We start from the raw sequence: 18,102 nt of genomic DNA on the forward strand, positions 1-18,102 counted from the left end.
TTCTGTAAGAGACAAAGCACATTAACAAGTTTGCACTGAATATTTGTGTTTTTATTATTAAACTGAATGATGTATTTTGTAATAACGTGGAGTGTGGAGAGCGCTATAGTGCCGTTTACTATCAGAAAACTGCGGTGGACAGCGCCACCCTATGGCCGAATGTTCGTATTACATGCCGGTGTAAGGTTTCCGGTGTTATGGCGACCGCCGGTCACTGCATCGCTTCAATCTGGGGAAAGCAGACTGCATTCAGGTAAACTGTCTCTCATATAAACTTATAGCAATCTTTTATAGGCAACCACTGATAAGGGTCTCGTTTCTTTTAAAGGTTTTGTTTCTCGGAAATGTAAAAACATTTTTTCTTGCTCCTTTTCTTGTACTGCCTCTTTAGTCTATCTTAAAATTAACGTTAAGGGGGCTCCTTGTCTTTGTCAAGAACTTAAAGGCTAGATGTTAGCCTCTGCATAGTATACTTCAGTTACCGGTCAGCCTCAGTTCGTATTTTCCTTTTTTTTTATCCACAGACGAAGAAACGTTTAAGTAATGCGTTATAATCACAACAACTCCTCAATCTCATCTCACGTGCCTGTTAGGTCACTATTGACGGTCGCGACGTAGAGGTAAAGTTTAGTTAACTTGCTAATTGACCGGAAGCTAGCTAAAACTTAAGAATTAATTAAACGCTCTAAAAACGAAGTTTTCATGCGCTCGGAGAGCTCCTGCACGTCAGAAACTCGAGGAAATGAAGCCAGATTTCTCAAGGGCTTTTTTAAAACTACTCCTTTTAAAGATTTAAAATATACCTAACCATAATCGTAAAAAATAGATACAATTCGTCGGTGACGTGTTTTAGGCTTACTTGTGTTCCACAGGTATTACTGAGTTTGATCAATATATGCTTAGCCGGTGCTTTGATGTAGCGCTCTTAATTTCATGTCTCCAGTTACATCAGTACCACCGCCTTAACGTCACACACATTTAAGCTTTACCTAACTGTGTCAACGTTACCACCAGGAGAATATGCAATTAATGACCGATAACGTTAACCTTCACCACCTATTGTTACCAAATGTGCAGCATAAGGCAGTTTCCTCGTTTCCTTCCCTTCATTTGAATGTGAAACTGTGTGGGAGCCATTTGTTATACAGCACAATGTGGTATCTGCTTTAAGAAAGGTCACACTGTACTATTCAATCATCAGTCAATGGTATTGGGACGAAGGCTCCAGGCTGTGCAAGAACATGCATACTTTTGACAAAATAGCATTGATCATGCAAATTTGGCTGTTGTGTAAATACCAGGTACTGCACTGGCTACCTGCATATTAGGTCACATTATTACCAGTGAATATTTCTCATTTGGCCCTGCAGCCTCAGTTGTGCTTACTAACGGAGAAAGGTCACTAACACTAACAAAAACAAAAAAACAAAAAACGTTTCCTTTTGTGAAGCTTAGATCTGCCCAGAGCTACACTCCCATGCACTTGCTTGTACCCACATGCTTGTATACTCCAGTGTTAAGTTTTACCCATTGCAAGTCTGAGTCTGTTTCTCTGCCTCTTGCCTTTTCACAGTGTGCGGTGAAGGGAAGCATCTATTTCGCATGTCTGTGTAATTCTGACTATGCTGCTCCTGGTAGCACTGAGCATAGTTTTTTCACCCTTTGTGGTAATCACTGAGACGCCTGAAAACCCACACCACAAACCACCAACACCAACTCTCAACTACAGCACGATCTCCCTGCCACCAGAGCACGTACCCTATTTCCTGAACAACAACAAGAGGGTCGCCAAGCGATGCCGCCTGGACCCGCTCTGCCCTTTTAAAGTAAGATATGAACTTGGTTGGAGTTAATGTTTGTTCTTTACTTTACTTTCAGAATACGGTAAAAAATATAACAGGTAACCTTGTTAACTTATGACTCACATGAAAATGGTTAATTAATTATTTTGCCTGTGAGTATAGGCATCATGCGAGCTATTTCCTTGTGATCCACACAGTAGTAATTTTGAAATACAGGATTTCTGTGCATTGGTTTAATGGATATTGTTTTCCTGAACTCAGAAAGAAGAAACTTAACAGTTTATTTTGCTTTGTCTGTGCTTCTTTACAAGAGAGAGACTCCTCTAAATAGAAGCAGCTGAATTAAAAGCTTGTTAAAATCGTATTTTGGTGAAACTGCAAACTTTCCACGTGGTTTTTGTAAGACTTAAGTGAATAAAGTTAATTCTGTTAATTCAAAATAACTACACAACTAAGTGCCTGGGGCCATTGCTTCTAGACAGACTTTGCATCAGCTTAGTTAGGTTAGTTAGGTAAATGGATTAGCAGATAATCCATCACCACTGCTGTGTCTTTCACATTGCATATTACATTCTGTTTCTAATGGATTTTCTAAAAGAAAGATAAGATTTAATGTAACTTTTCTTTATTTCTTTCTCTCTCACACCCTCTCTCTCCTACATACACACACAACACTGCTTATATTAATTTGTATTTTGACAACAGGATGCACTCCAGGATCTGTCTTTTTGTTGGGGTTATGAGAAGAACTGTGATCCAGAGAAACGCTTCAGCTATCCTATGTGCACCAAAGCTGACTCTGGATGGTACTGTCCCTCACATCATATTCAGTGAAATTACCAAAATTATTGTCGTGATTTTTAAATTAAGAAATTTTGGATTTACTGAGTTGCAGTGTATGTAATTTTCCACAGTATAAGTGGTTTCATGCAAAGTGTGCGTCATCGATGGTGTAATGGTTGTGCTTTTGCTGATTTGTCTGAATCTGTCAGGGCCCGTTCACTGGATGCCGCCCAGGAACTTTTCTGGAAGCAGGCTGATTTCGGCTACGTCAAAGAGCGCCTCTCTGAGCTCAAAACACTCTGCAAGGCTACCCGGCCAGTAAGTCTGCTCATTTCCTTAGTTCCCACACGCCTTTGAGTCAACAGGAAGAAACAACAGGTAGAAATAGACGCAGTATTCAACAGGAGTCCACAGACAATGAGCCTAAAATAATTTCAAGTTCAAAAGCAGTGGTATAGAGAGAACCTAGTAAAGAGGCCACTCTCATGGCCTTTAAGGTCCACATTTTGCTGGTCACCTGAATACTAAATATTTATGAATTTGCATTTCAAGGGGGACTCCTCATTAAAGTGTTGTAGTCACATTAGATTCTGCAAGGCTACAAATCTTTACCTGGACTTACGAAAGCCACGCAGAAGTCATGAGAGGTCAGTGCAATTTGAAAATACAGTTTTTATTTTTATTTTTTTAAACATCAATGAGTATGCTTTGAAAGTCAACTGTGTTTATGCTGCAGGTACAAAGAGGACTTCATTCAGACAGGAGAGATTGGTGGACACTGCAAACTCATCAAGGAAGCACTTGTTGGAGAGGGCGACCACAAAAGCCCCTTGCAGTCTTGGTGAGGCAGGACAGATACATTCACATGAATCCTACACTTAGCAATCAAACTACAATGAATGGCTTCTGTTGAAATCTTGAGCTTGTGTTAATAATCTTCCGGAGCCACTGTTAACAAAAGAAAGCTGGATGTTTGTCCCACTGATTTCCTTGATTTACAAATATAAAACACAATGTCAAATACTGAAACACATCCACAAATAGGGATGGGTATCGTTTAGGTTTTATCCGATACCGGTGCCAAATCGGTACTTTTGAAATGGTGCCGGTGCTCAAACGGTGCTCAAACCGGTGCTTAAAGAATGGAGAACACAAAATTGGTCCAAAAACCTCTCATGTTCAGCTGGTTTTTTGTAAAAAGATAACAATGTTAGCCTTTTCTGCAGCTATGGGGCATATATGGTATCACTCTTGGCTGGAAGCAGTGCTTAAACAATGGAAAAAACACAAACTTTATCCAAAAACCTCTCATGTTTAACCGTTTCCCTCTTTTTCTTTGGTCATTTTAGCCTTTTTGGCCAGGGTGAAGGGAGTATCTGCCATCGAACAAGAAGACAGCCGCATGTAGCTATGATGATGTTTGCTAGTTCACCTTACATGCATTAATGTAATAACGTGGTTAGCCTACTCAACGTAAATTACACACGAACAACATTAAGCTACTCACGCAGAGAAGAACGGCTGCTGCTGCCATCATCATCCGTCATCATTTCTGCTACACTGGCAGGGCTAGGGGCCAGGACTCTATTCTTCGGGTTTTTGGGGATGTTGCTAACTCCGGGTCCGATAACAGGCAACCCACCCGCAGTAGATGCGCTCGGTGTGAGGTCTCGCAGCAAGCTATCAAATACGGCGCATTTCTGGGCTTTTAAAAAAAAGCCCGCTATGCGTCGCCAGGTGTTTCACCGGATTTGAGGTGTTACCTCCTTTGACAGTATCACAGTATCAGCTTAAAGCACTTGTTGCAGGCTGCTGAGTTTGCATCTTTTGCTGTGAAGTACAGCCAGACTTTTGACCGCTTCACCTTGGGCATTTTTAATCTGTAGCTCTGCTCTAAAAGAACGTACGTACCTGGACCCGCCTACTATCCTCGGAAACGTAAAATGATTGGCTAGAAGTGTATCACAGCTCAGGGAAAAAAAGCACCGAAATAAAGCACCGAAATGTGCGCTGCTTTTCGGTCTAGTTACTACCGTTTAAGTCAGAACCGGTGTGGAATGGATACGCTCTTAAATATTGTACAAATTTGGTCAGAGAACAAACTTTGACCTCACCTGACCTTTTGATTTTCTTGGCGGGGGGCCAGTGGTGCAATGGATAACGCGTCTGACTACGGATCAGAAAATTCTAGGTTCGACTCCTGGCTGGCTCGAAGTGTCTGCTTGCTTTTGTGCATATTGGGAGTAATGCTGTCAGTTTCGGAGGGTGAAAACCACCGAGGCACAGCGTTTTCAGACAGTGCATCTGAGCTCCTCTGATACTCCTAAAACCATAAGGGATCACCAAAGGTTTTCCTTCAGCCAGAGCTTGTCCTTCGTCTCGCTCAGTTCCCCCGTAGCGTTCTTTGGGTACCTTCCAAGGTTTAACAAATATCCAGCTAGAATGATCACATTTACTCACAGCAGCCAATCTCATGGTGTTCCCTCTGTCTTATAGCGTCCTGATGACATCTAGGTCGTGCTAGGTTGTGGATGATGAGAGTCAAACCTTAAGTACTGTAAGTACTGTATGCGTTGGCTTACACTACGCAATGACTTTCAAATGTCCCCTATTACTGATGGCAATTTCCCAGTCTAAGAAAGCTAGCGTGTCATTTTTCATATCCTTCCTGGTGAACCTGATGTGTTTTTGCACCACCTTAATGTCATCTGTGATTGGTTTTACATCCCGAAATTTGACTTTCACCCAGGCGTCATCCACATATCTGAACCAGTGGTGTTCGAGGACAGGATGACTTAGCAGTCTTTGTTTCCCACTTCCTGCTTATAAGAGTTAGCCACAATGGGTTAAACTGGGGAATTCATGGTGCACCCACACACTCACACTTTGTTGGTGTTGAGGGTGGTCCTGTTGGTGAGGGTGGGGTCATCCTGTAAGGTCTTATGAACTAGCACCACTTCTTCGGTAGCTGTAAGACAACGGAAGAGAGTTCTACCATTGTAAGTGACCGTAGTGTCCTCTGCCTACATAACGATATGGCTGACCTTCTTCATGAAATCCATAGCGTTCTGAGGATGGCGTTTCCAGCTGCCTACCGACGGCTTGAGGACCGAAGCCAAAAGCCTTTCGATATTGTATGTAGCACAGTTGATCGTGCAGACAATGGGTCTTTAAATTACCTCCTGTTTATACAACTTAGGCAAACAACAGAGACTTGCTGTAGCTTCCAGACAAAATCTTTGCTCACTTGTCCACATCCTTGGTGTTTGTCTCTTTAACTGGCCTTGGAGGACCCGCTCTGTCGCATGCCAATGTGTCTTGTGCACAGTAAGTAGATGAGCCTGCCTCTACTCCCTGGTCTTAGGCTATTTATGCAGTGTTAGACAGCATGAAAAGTATGACTGAATTCACTTCTCAGTGAATTCAATCACCTTTGAAGCTTTTTGTCATCTAGAAGAGTTGCAAGTCTTTTTGGGCCCAGCTCCTCTTTTGGTTTTAAAACATGGTAGGTAAATCAATGTTTCTCACCAGTTCGTTTAGCATCTGATTCTGTGGCTTTGGGAAGATTTTAGTAGCTTGGAGGCCTTAAACAGATGATGTCATTTGCAGACTTTTAGGAGTAATCCCAGCCTGTTTAGGTCTGAGGCTAAATCTCAAGCGGTTCCTGTAGTCTGCCATCTTACATGCCACCTGCTTATACTCACGTAGCAGCTTCAGGCAGTCCTTGCCAAAGGGAGGCAAAATGTCTGGATGGATGTTCAACCAACCGCGTAAGGAAATCCGACAAAGTTGATTGTGCTCACCTGGAAACTGGAAACAGTATAAACAGAATCAACATTGTGGGATTTTTCTTACCTGGATGTTTTGAGCCTGCATCAAGAGATTTTGCTTTCTGGAATATTTTGAAGGATTATCTTTGAATTCTGCAGGCGATCGAAGTGTGACCTGACCTCACCTGACCTCACCTGCCCTTTCAGGGATCATTGTAGGGGGCCAGTGGCGCAATGGATAACGGATCAGAAGATTCTAGGTTCGACTCCTGGCTGGCTCGAAGTGTCTGCTTGCTTTTGTGCATATTGGGAGCAATGCTGTCAGTTTCGGAGGGTGAAAACCACCGAGGCACAGCGTTTTCAGACAGTGCATCTGAGCTCCTCTGATACTCCTAAAACCATAAGGGATCACCAAAGGTTTTCCTTCAGCCAGAGCTTGTCCTTCGTCTCGCTCAGTTCCCCCGTAGCGTTCTTTGGGTACCTTCCAAGGTTTAACAAATATCCAGCTAGAATGATCACATTTACTCACAGCAGCCAATCTCATGGTGTTCCCTCTGTCTTATAGCGTCCTGATGACATCTAGGTCGTGCTAGGTTGTGGATGATGAGAGTCAAACCTTAAGTACTGTAAGTACTGTATGCGTTGGCTTACACTACGCAATGACTTTCAAATGTCCCCTATTACTGATGGCAATTTCCCAGTCTAAGAAAGCTAGCGTGTCATTTTTCATATCCTTCCTGGTGAACCTGATGTGTTTTTGCACCACCTTAATGTCATCTGTGATTGGTTTTACATCCCGAAATTTGACTTTCACCCAGGCGTCATCCACATATTTGAACCAGTGGTGTTCGAGGACAGGATGACTTAGCAGTCTTTGTTTCCCACTTCCTGCTTATAAGAGTTAGCCACAATGGGTTAAACTGGGGAATTCATGGTGCACCCACACACTCACACTTTGTTGGTGTTGAGGGTGGTCCTGTTGGTGAGGGTGGGGTCATCCTGTAAGCTCTTGTGAACTAGCACCACTTCTTCGGTAGCTGTAAGACAACGGAAGAGAGTTCTACCATTGTAAGTGACCGTAGTGTCCTCTGCCTACATAACGATATGGCTGACCTTCTTCATGAAATCCATAGCGTTCTGAGGATGGCGTTTCCAGCTGCCTACCGACGGCTTGAGGACCGAAGCCAAAAGCCTTTCGATATTGTATGTAGCACAGTTGATTGTGCAGACAATGGGTCTTTAAATTACCTCCTGTTTATACAACTTAGGCAAACAACAGAGACTTGCTGTAGCTTCCAGACAAAATCTTTGCTCACTTGTCCACATCCTTGGTGTTTGTCTCTTTAACTGGCCTTGGAGGACCCGCTCTGTCGCATGCCAATGTGTCTTGTGCACAGTAAGTAGATGAGCCTGCCTCTACTCCCTGGTCTTAGGCTATTTATGCAGTGTTAGACAGCATGAAAAGTATGACTGAATTCACTTCTCAGTGAATTCAATCACCTTTGAAGCTTTTTGTCATCTAGAAGAGTTGCAAGTCTTTTTGGGCCCAGCTCCTCTTTTGGTTTTAAAACATGGTAGGTAAATCAATGTTTCTCACCAGTTCGTTTAGCATCTGATTCTGTGGCTTTGGGAAGATTTTAGTAGGTTGGAGGCCTTAAACAGATGATGTCATTTGCAGACTTTTAGGAGTAATCCCAGCCTGTTTAGGTCTGAGGCTAAATCTCAAGCGGTTCCTGTAGTCTGCCATCTTACATGCCACCTGCTTATACTCACGTAGCAGCTTCAGGCAGTCCTTGCCAAAGGGAGGCAAAATGTCTGGATGGATGTTCAACCAACCGCGTAAGGAAATCCGACAAAGTTGATTGTGCTCACCTGGAAACTAGAAACAGTATAAACAGAATCAACATTGTGGGATTTTTCTTACCTGGATGTTTTGAGCCTGCATCAAGAGATTTTGCTTTCTGGAATATTTTGAAGGATTATCTTTGAATTCTGCAGGCGATCGAAGTGTGACCTGACCTGACCTGCCCTTTCAGGGATCGTTGTAGGTGGGCCAGTGGCGCAATGGATAACGCGTCTGACTACGGATCAGAAGATTCTAGGTTCGACTCCTGGCTGGTTCGCAGTGCGTGCTTTTTTTTCGTGTTGGAATGGATACGCTCTTAAATATTGTACAAATTTGGTCAAAGAACAAACTTTGACCTCACCTGACCTTTTGATTTTCTTGGCGGGGGGCCAGTGGCGCAATGGATAACGCATCTGACTACGGATCAGAAGATTCTAGGTTCGACTCCTGGCTGGCTCGAAGTGTCTGCTTGCTTTTGTGCATATTGGGAGTAATGCTGTCAGTTTCGGAGGGTGAAAACCACCGAGGCACAGCGTTTTCAGACAGTGCATCTGAGCTCCTCTGATACTCCTAAAACCATAAGGGATCACCAAAGGTTTTCCTTCAGCCAGAGCTTGTCCTTCGTCTCGCTCAGTTCCCCCGTAGCGTTCTTTGGGTACCTTCCAAGGTTTAACAAATATCCAGCTAGAATGATCACATTTACTCACAGCAGCCAATCTCATGGTGTTCCCTCTGTCTTATAGCGTCCTGATGACATCTAGGTCGTGCTAGGTTGTGGATGATGAGAGTCAAACCTTAAGTACTGTAAGTACTGTATGCGTTGGCTTACACTACGCAATGACTTTCAAATGTCCCCTATTACTGATGGCAATTTCCCAGTCTAAGAAAGCTAGCGTGTCATTTTTCATATCCTTCCTGGTGAACCTGATGTGTTTTTGCACCACCTTAATGTCATCTGTGATTGGTTTTACATCCCGAAATTTGACTTTCACCCAGGCGTCATCCACATATTTGAACCAGTGGTGTTCGAGGACAGGATGACTTAGCAGTCTTTGTTTCCCACTTCCTGCTTATAAGAGTTAGCCACAATGGGTTAAACTGGGGAATTCATGGTGCACCCACACACTCACACTTTGTTGGTGTTGAGGGTGGTCCTGTTGGTGAGGGTGGGGTCATCCTGTAAGCTCTTGTGAACTAGCACCACTTCTTCGGTAGCTGTAAGACAACGGAAGAGAGTTCTACCATTGTAAGTGACCGTAGTGTCCTCTGCCTACATAACGATATGGCTGACCTTCTTCATGAAATCCATAGCGTTCTGAGGATGGCGTTTCCAGCTGCCTACCGACGGCTTGAGGACCGAAGCCAAAAGCCTTTCGATATTGTATGTAGCACAGTTGATCGTGCAGACAATGGGTCTTTAAATTACCTCCTGTTTATACAACTTAGGCAAACAACAGAGACTTGCTGTAGCTTCCAGACAAAATCTTTGCTCACTTGTCCACATCCTTGGTGTTTGTCTCTTTAACTGGCCTTGGAGGACCCGCTCTGTCGCATGCCAATGTGTCTTGTGCACAGTAAGTAGATGAGCCTGCCTCTACTCCCTGGTCTTAGGCTATTTATGCAGTGTTAGACAGCATGAAAAGTATGACTGAATTCACTTCTCAGTGAATTCAATCACCTTTGAAGCTTTTTGTCATCTAGAAGAGTTGCAAGTCTTTTTGGGCCCAGCTCCTCTTTTGGTTTTAAAACATGGTAGGTAAATCAATGTTTCTCACCAGTTCGTTTAGCATCTGATTCTGTGGCTTTGGGAAGATTTTAGTAGCTTGGAGGCCTTAAACAGATGATGTCATTTGCAGACTTTTAGGAGTAATCCCAGCCTGTTTAGGTCTGAGGCTAAATCTCAAGCGGTTCCTGTAGTCTGCCATCTTACATGCCACCTGCTTATACTCACGTAGCAGCTTCAGGCAGTCCTTGCCAAAGGGAGGCAAAATGTCTGGATGGATGTTCAACCAACCGCGTAAGGAAATCCGACAAAGTTGATTGTGCTCACCTGGAAACTAGAAACAGTATAAACAGAATCAACATTGTGGGATTTTTCTTACCTGGATGTTTTGAGCCTGCATCAAGAGATTTTGCTTTCTGGAATATTTTGAAGGATTATCTTTGAATTCTGCAGGCGATCGAAGTGTGACCTGACCTGACCTGCCCTTTCAGGGATCGTTGTAGGTGGGCCAGTGGCGCAATGGATAACGCGTCTGACTACGGATCAGAAGATTCTAGGTTCGACTCCTGGCTGGTTCGCAGTGCGTGCTTTTTTTTCGTGTTGGAATGGATACGCTCTTAAATATTGTACAAATTTGGTCAAAGAACAAACTTTGACCTCACCTGACCTTTTGGTTTTCTTGGCGGGGGGCCAGTGGCGCAATGGATAACGCATCTGACTACGGATCAGAAGATTCTAGGTTCGACTCCTGGCTGGCTCGAAGTGTCTGCTTGCTTTTGTGCATATTGGGAGTAATGCTGTCAGTTTCGGAGGGTGAAAACCACCGAGGCACAGCGTTTTCAGACAGTGCATCTGAGCTCCTCTGATACTCCTAAAACCATAAGGGATCACCAAAGGTTTTCCTTCAGCCAGAGCTTGTCCTTCGTCTCGCTCAGTTCCCCCGTAGCGTTCTTTGGGTACCTTCCAAGGTTTAACAAATATCCAGCTAGAATGATCACATTTACTCACAGCAGCCAATCTCATGGTGTTCCCTCTGTCTTATAGCGTCCTGATGACATCTAGGTCGTGCTAGGTTGTGGATGATGAGAGTCAAACCTTAAGTACTGTAAGTACTGTATGCGTTGGCTTACACTACGCAATGACTTTCAAATGTCCCCTATTACTGATGGCAATTTCCCAGTCTAAGAAAGCTAGCGTGTCATTTTTCATATCCTTCCTGGTGAACCTGATGTGTTTTTGCACCACCTTAATGTCATCTGTGATTGGTTTTACATCCCGAAATTTGACTTTCACCCAGGCGTCATCCACATATTTGAACCAGTGGTGTTCGAGGACAGGATGACTTAGCAGTCTTTGTTTCCCACTTCCTGCTTATAAGAGTTAGCCACAATGGGTTAAACTGGGGAATTCATGGTGCACCCACACACTCACACTTTGTTGGTGTTGAGGGTGGTCCTGTTGGTGAGGGTGGGGTCATCCTGTAAGCTCTTGTGAACTAGCACCACTTCTTCGGTAGCTGTAAGACAACGGAAGAGAGTTCTACCATTGTAAGTGACCGTAGTGTCCTCTGCCTACATAACGATATGGCTGACCTTCTTCATGAAATCCATAGCGTTCTGAGGATGGCGTTTCCAGCTGCCTACCGACGGCTTGAGGACCGAAGCCAAAAGCCTTTCGATATTGTATGTAGCACAGTTGATCGTGCAGACAATGGGTCTTTAAATTACCTCCTGTTTATACAACTTAGGCAAACAACAGAGACTTGCTGTAGCTTCCAGACAAAATCTTTGCTCACTTGTCCACATCCTTGGTGTTTGTCTCTTTAACTGGCCTTGGAGGACCCGCTCTGTCGCATGCCAATGTGTCTTGTGCACAGTAAGTAGATGAGCCTGCCTCTACTCCCTGGTCTTAGGCTATTTATGCAGTGTTAGACAGCATGAAAAGTATGACTGAATTCACTTCTCAGTGAATTCAATCACCTTTGAAGCTTTTTGTCATCTAGAAGAGTTGCAAGTCTTTTTGGGCCCAGCTCCTCTTTTGGTTTTAAAACATGGTAGGTAAATCAATGTTTCTCACCAGTTCGTTTAGCATCTGATTCTGTGGCTTTGGGAAGATTTTAGTAGCTTGGAGGCCTTAAACAGATGATGTCATTTGCAGACTTTTAGGAGTAATCCCAGCCTGTTTAGGTCTGAGGCTAAATCTCAAGCGGTTCCTGTAGTCTGCCATCTTACATGCCACCTGCTTATACTCACGTAGCAGCTTCAGGCAGTCCTTGCCAAAGGGAGGCAAAATGTCTGGATGGATGTTCAACCAACCGCGTAAGGAAATCCGACAAAGTTGATTGTGCTCACCTGGAAACTAGAAACAGTATAAACAGAATCAACATTGTGGGATTTTTCTTACCTGGATGTTTTGAGCCTGCATCAAGAGATTTTGCTTTCTGGAATATTTTGAAGGATTATCTTTGAATTCTGCAGGCGATCGAAGTGTGACCTGACCTGACCTGCCCTTTCAGGGATCGTTGTAGGTGGGCCAGTGGCGCAATGGATAACGCGTCTGACTACGGATCAGAAGATTCTAGGTTCGACTCCTGGCTGGTTCGCAGTGCGTGCTTTTTTTTCGTGTTGGAATGGATACGCTCTTAAATATTGTACAAATTTGGTCAGAGAACAAACTTTGACCTCACCTGACCTTTTGATTTTTCTTGGCGGGGGGCCAGTGGCGCAATGGATAACGCATCTGACTACAGATCAGAAGATTCTAGGTTCGACTCCTGGCTGGCTCGAAGTGTCTGCTTGCTTTTGTGCATATTGGGAGCAATGCTGTCAGTTTCGGAGGGTGAAAACCACCGAGGCACAGCGTTTTCAGACAGTGCATCTGAGCTCCTCTGATACTCCTAAAACCATAAGGGATCACCAAAGGTTTTCCTTCAGCCAGAGCTTGTCCTTCGTCTCGCTCAGTTCCCCCGTAGCGTTCTTTGGGTACCTTCCAAGGTTTAACAAATATCCAGCTAGAATGATCACATTTACTCACAGCAGCCAATCTCATGGTGTTCCCTCTGTCTTATAGCGTCCTGATGACATCTAGGTCGTGCTAGGTTGTGGATGATGAGAGTCAAACCTTAAGTACTGTAAGTACTGTATGCGTTGGCTTACACTACGCAATGACTTTCAAATGTCCCCTATTACTGATGGCAATTTCCCAGTCTAAGAAAGCTAGCGTGTCATTTTTCATATCCTTCCTGGTGAACCTGATGTGTTTTTGCACCACCTTAATGTCATCTGTGATTGGTTTTACATCCCGAAATTTGACTTTCACCCAGGCGTCATCCACATATTTGAACCAGTGGTGTTCGAGGACAGGATGACTTAGCAGTCTTTGTTTCCCACTTCCTGCTTATAAGAGTTAGCCACAATGGGTTAAACTGGGGAATTCATGGTGCACCCACACACTCACACTTTGTTGGTGTTGAGGGTGGTCCTGTTGGTGAGGGTGGGGTCATCCTGTAAGCTCTTGTGAACTAGCACCACTTCTTCGGTAGCTGTAAGACAACGGAAGAGAGTTCTACCATTGTAAGTGACCGTAGTGTCCTCTGCCTACATAACGATATGGCTGACCTTCTTCATGAAATCCATAGCGTTCTGAGGATGGCGTTTCCAGCTGCCTACCGACGGCTTGAGGACCGAAGCCAAAAGCCTTTCGATATTGTATGTAGCACAGTTGATTGTGCAGACAATGGGTCTTTAAATTACCTCCTGTTTATACAACTTAGGCAAACAACAGAGACTTGCTGTAGCTTCCAGACAAAATCTTTGCTCACTTGTCCACATCCTTGGTGTTTGTCTCTTTAACTGGCCTTGGAGGACCCGCTCTGTCGCATGCCAATGTGTCTTGTGCACAGTAAGTAGATGAGCCTGCCTCTACTCCCTGGTCTTAGGCTATTTATGCAGTGTTAGACAGCATGAAAAGTATGACTGAATTCACTTCTCAGTGAATTCAATCACCTTTGAAGCTTTTTGTCATCTAGAAGAGTTGCAAGTCTTTTTGGGCCCAGCTCCTCTTTTGGTTTTAAAACATGGTAGGTAAATCAATGTTTCTCACCAGTTCGTTTAGCATCTGATTCTGTGGCTTTGGGAAGATTTTAGTAGGTTGGAGGCCTTAACTTAAACTCCCAGAGACCAGCCATTTGGCTTTTCTACCTATAAAACCCGGAGAGTTGCCAAATGGCTGGTAGGCTTTTAGCTAAGCTTTAGCTTCAGCCAAGTGGAAGCTAAATTGGCTAGTCATTCATATGTATATTAGGTTGTTACCTGGGAATTCTGGAGGGAGGGGAGTGGGGGTGTGTGATTGAGGGCGTGGGGGAGCTGCTAAAAGCTGTGCACTTCCTTTTGTGTTTCATCTTGATGCATTCTCAATCATCCAGGGAAATAAATCTCCAAAAGTCACCAACTTGGAGTGTTTCAGTTTGCCATCTTAGGGAGAAATCAACACACATGGGTGTATGTCCTTTGTTGCGGAGATTTATTGATAAAAACAGTACAAAAAACCAACCATTTGTACACATATTTACAAATAATAATAAAAAGTGAGTGAGTACATTTCAACATTTTCAGCAATCACTCACAATCCTGGCACTGCCATGGTATCTGTAGTCTGCATTTACCACATGTGTATCTGTTGCAGTGAACACATCGCACAGTGGCATGATTGTTCTTGCATTTGTGTGTTTGTGTCCCAAACTTGTCAGGTTTACTTGCAATATACTGCAGGAAACAGCACCGAGTCTTTGATGGGAAAAGCTGTTCATCAACGGTGATATGTAGACCAGGGTTGTAGCACGTGATGCAGTTGGTGACAAATGATCCCCACACACTGGAAATTGCAGCGAACTTTGCTCGATCACTGCGGGTGGACTTGTCATCAAAGCGTAGGTGTTGCATGATGTCTTGGAAGCGGTTTCGTGCCATAGTTCCAATTATCTGTGGGTTTCCCAGGTTTGCTGACCAGCAGTCATTTAGAGATGGAACCCTGGTAACCCCCCGCAAGATGCATGGCCAGACTAGACTGTCAAAAGATACATGCGAAAAATAAAAAGTAATATTAACTGGCACCATAGAAAAATCGTGAACTGGTTCTGGTAGAAAACCGGTACCCAGCATCCAATTTTTTGAATTTGCTAGTCTGCTTGTTTATCCATCCGATTTCAGGTTGTGTGCCAGAGGAGGGAAATGGCATTGCAGTATATGGTGTGGATATGGACATAACTTTTATTTTTATTGCACAACACCGCGATGGTAAAGTGGAGGAATTAATTTTTCTTGGTGTAATTAACATACTGCATTACTTTTAGGGAAAGCATTCAGTGTAATGTGTGTAATAATTACTTTTTCTGAGTAGAGATCCGAACACTGATCACAACAAACATGCAACAACATTGTATCAATGTAATGTCTTTCGTATGCAGCTTAGCAATGGTGGTCATTGTCAAAGTGAATCAATGAGGAATCGAATCAGTAAGTGATATCAATAATAGAATCAGAATTACTAAATTCTTATCCATTCCCATTCCTTGTTCACAGTACTCAAATGGACTCCACAGTCACCAGATCTCAATCCAGTAGAGCACCTTAGATGGGAAATGTGCATCATGGATATTCGCTGACAAATCTACTGCAACTGTGTAATGCTATCATGTCAAAGTCTAAGGAATCTTTCCATCATCTTGCTGAAAATTAAAGCAGTTCTGAAGGCACAAAGCCTGTAAATATGTGTACAAATGGTTGGTTTTTTGTACTGTTTTTATCAATAAATCTCCGCAACAAAGGACATACACCCATGTGTGTTGATTTCTCCCTAAGATGGCAAACTGAAACACTCCAAGTTGGTGACTTTTGGAGATTTATTTCCCTGGATGATTGAGAATGCATCAAGATGAAACACAAAAGGAAGTGCACAGCTTTTAGCAGCTCCCCCAAGCCCTCAATCACACACCCCCACTCCCCTCCCTCCAGAATTCCCAGGTAACGACCTAATATACATATGAATGACTAGCCAATTTAGCTTCCACTTGGCTGAAGCTAAAGCTTAACTAAAAGCCTACCAGCCATTTGGCTGCTCTCGGGTTTTATAGGTAGAAAGGTAGAAGCCTGGCTTTGCAGGTGTTAAACAGATGATGTCATTTGCAGACTTTTAGGAGTAATCCCAGCCTGTTTAGGTCTGAGGCTAAATCTCAAGCGGTTCCTGTAGTCTGCCATCTTACATGCCACCTGCTTATACTCACGTAGCAGCTTCAGGCAGTCCTTGCCAAAGGGAGGCAAAATGTCTGGATGGATGTTCAACCAACCGCGTAAGGAAATCCGACAAGGTTGATTGTGCTCACCTGGAAACTGGAAACAGTATAAACAGAATCAACATTGTGGGATTTTTCTTACCTGGATGTTTTGAGCCTGCATCAAGAGATTTTGCTTTCTGGAATATTTTGAAGGATTATCTTTGAATTCTGCAGGCGATCGAAGTGTGACCTGACCTGACCTGCCCTTTCAGGGATCGTTGTAGGTGGGCCAGTGGCGCAATGGATAACGCGTCTGACTACGGATCAGAAGATTCTAGGTTCGACTCCTGGCTGGTTCGCAGTGCGTGCTTTTTTTTCGTGTTGGAATGGATACGCTCTTAAATATTGTACAAATTTGGTCAGAGAACAAACTTTGACCTCACCTGACCTCTTGATTTTCTTGGCGGGGGGCCAGTGGCGCAATGGATAACGCATCTGACTACGGATCAGAAGATTCTAGGTTCGACTCCTGGCTGGCTCGAAGTGTCTGCTTGCTTTTGTGCATATTGGGAGTAATGCTGTCAGTTTCGGAGGGTGAAAACCACCGAGGCACAGCGTTTTCAGACAGTGCATCTGAGCTCCTCTGATACTCCTAAAACCATAAGGGATCACCAAAGGTTTTCCTTCAGCCAGAGCTTGTCCTTCGTCTCGCTCAGTTCCCCCGTAGCGTTCTTTGGGTACCTTCCAAGGTTTAACAAATATCCAGCTAGAATGATCACATTTACTCACAGCAGCCAATCTCATGGTGTTCCCTCTGTCTTATAGCGTCCTGATGACATCTAGGTCGTGCTAGGTTGTGGATGATGAGAGTCAAACCTTAAGTACTGTATGCGTTGGCTTACACTACGCAATGACTTTCAAATGTCCCCTATTACTGATGGCAATTTCCCAGTCTAAGAAAGCTAGCGTGTCATTTTTCATATCCTTCCTGGTGAACCTGATGTGTTTTTGCACCACCTTAATGTCATCTGTGATTGGTTTTACATCCCGAAATTTGACTTTCACCCAGGCGTCATCCACATATTTGAACCAGTGGTGTTCGAGGACAGGATGACTTAGCAGTCTTTGTTTCCCACTTCCTGCTTATAAGAGTTAGCCACAATGGGTTAAACTGGGGAATTCATGGTGCACCCACACACTCACACTTTGTTGGTGTTGAGGGTGGTCCTGTTGGTGAGGGTGGGGTCATCCTGTAAGCTCTTGTGAACTAGCACCACTTCTTCGGTAGCTGTAAGACAACGGAAGAGAGTTCTACCATTGTAAGTGACCGTAGTGTCCTCTGCCTACATAACGATATGGCTGACCTTCTTCATGAAATCCATAGCGTTCTGAGGATGGCGTTTCCAGCTGCCTACCGACGGCTTGAGGACCGAAGCCAAAAGCCTTTCGATATTGTATGTAGCACAGTTGATCGTGCAGACAATGGGTCTTTAAATTACCTCCTGTTTATACAACTTAGGCAAACAACAGAGACTTGCTGTAGCTTCCAGACAAAATCTTTGCTCACTTGTCCACATCCTTGGTGTTTGTCTCTTTAACTGGCCTTGGAGGACCCGCTCTGTCGCATGCCAATGTGTCTTGTGCACAGTAAGTAGATGAGCCTGCCTCTACTCCCTGGTCTTAGGCTATTTATGCAGTGTTAGACAGCATGAAAAGTATGACTGAATTCACTTCTCAGTGAATTCAATCACCTTTGAAGCTTTTTGTCATCTAGAAGAGTTGCAAGTCTTTTTGGGCCCAGCTCCTCTTTTGGTTTTAAAACATGGTAGGTAAATCAATGTTTCTCACCAGTTCGTTTAGCATCTGATTCTGTGGCTTTGGGAAGATTTTAGTAGCTTGGAGGCCTT

At 43.9% G+C, this 18,102-nt stretch overlaps 1 protein-coding gene and 8 non-coding genes across 9 annotated transcripts in view; all 9 read left to right on the top strand.

Moving 5' to 3' along the window:
- The first annotated feature begins 1,622 nt into the window (after nt 1-1,622).
- eogt (EGF domain-specific O-linked N-acetylglucosamine (GlcNAc) transferase) overlaps nt 1,623-18,102 on the top strand; it is a 43,770-nt gene continuing 27,290 nt past the window's right edge. The window contains exons 1-5 of the mRNA XM_085353876.1: nt 1,623-1,826; nt 2,508-2,608; nt 2,795-2,903; nt 3,138-3,232; nt 3,322-3,426. Coding sequence (XP_085210002.1) covers nt 1,623-1,826; nt 2,508-2,608; nt 2,795-2,903; nt 3,138-3,232; nt 3,322-3,426 — 614 coding nt within the window. The remainder of the gene's footprint in view (nt 1,827-2,507; nt 2,609-2,794; nt 2,904-3,137; nt 3,233-3,321; nt 3,427-18,102) is intronic.
- Nucleotides 8,406-8,478, top strand: trnar-acg (transfer RNA arginine (anticodon ACG)). The gene has a single exon. It is a non-coding gene; the product is annotated as a tRNA-Arg (tRNA).
- On the top strand, nt 8,588-8,660 carry trnar-acg (transfer RNA arginine (anticodon ACG)). Its single transcript has one exon. It is a non-coding gene; the product is annotated as a tRNA-Arg (tRNA).
- On the top strand, nt 10,430-10,502 carry trnar-acg (transfer RNA arginine (anticodon ACG)). The gene has a single exon. It is a non-coding gene; the product is annotated as a tRNA-Arg (tRNA).
- Nucleotides 10,612-10,684, top strand: trnar-acg (transfer RNA arginine (anticodon ACG)). The gene has a single exon. It is a non-coding gene; the product is annotated as a tRNA-Arg (tRNA).
- trnar-acg (transfer RNA arginine (anticodon ACG)) lies at nt 12,454-12,526 on the top strand. The gene has a single exon. It is a non-coding gene; the product is annotated as a tRNA-Arg (tRNA).
- On the top strand, nt 12,637-12,709 carry trnac-aca (transfer RNA cysteine (anticodon ACA)). Its single transcript has one exon. It is a non-coding gene; the product is annotated as a tRNA-Cys (tRNA).
- Nucleotides 16,482-16,554, top strand: trnar-acg (transfer RNA arginine (anticodon ACG)). Its single transcript has one exon. It is a non-coding gene; the product is annotated as a tRNA-Arg (tRNA).
- Nucleotides 16,664-16,736, top strand: trnar-acg (transfer RNA arginine (anticodon ACG)). The gene has a single exon. It is a non-coding gene; the product is annotated as a tRNA-Arg (tRNA).

This window comes from Diplotaxodon limnothrissa, linkage group LG5 (assembly GCF_057381915.1).
Source record: "Diplotaxodon limnothrissa isolate DT_005_m linkage group LG5, D_limnothrissa_male_GT1.1, whole genome shotgun sequence".
Taxonomy (NCBI): Eukaryota; Metazoa; Chordata; class Actinopteri; order Cichliformes; family Cichlidae; genus Diplotaxodon; species Diplotaxodon limnothrissa.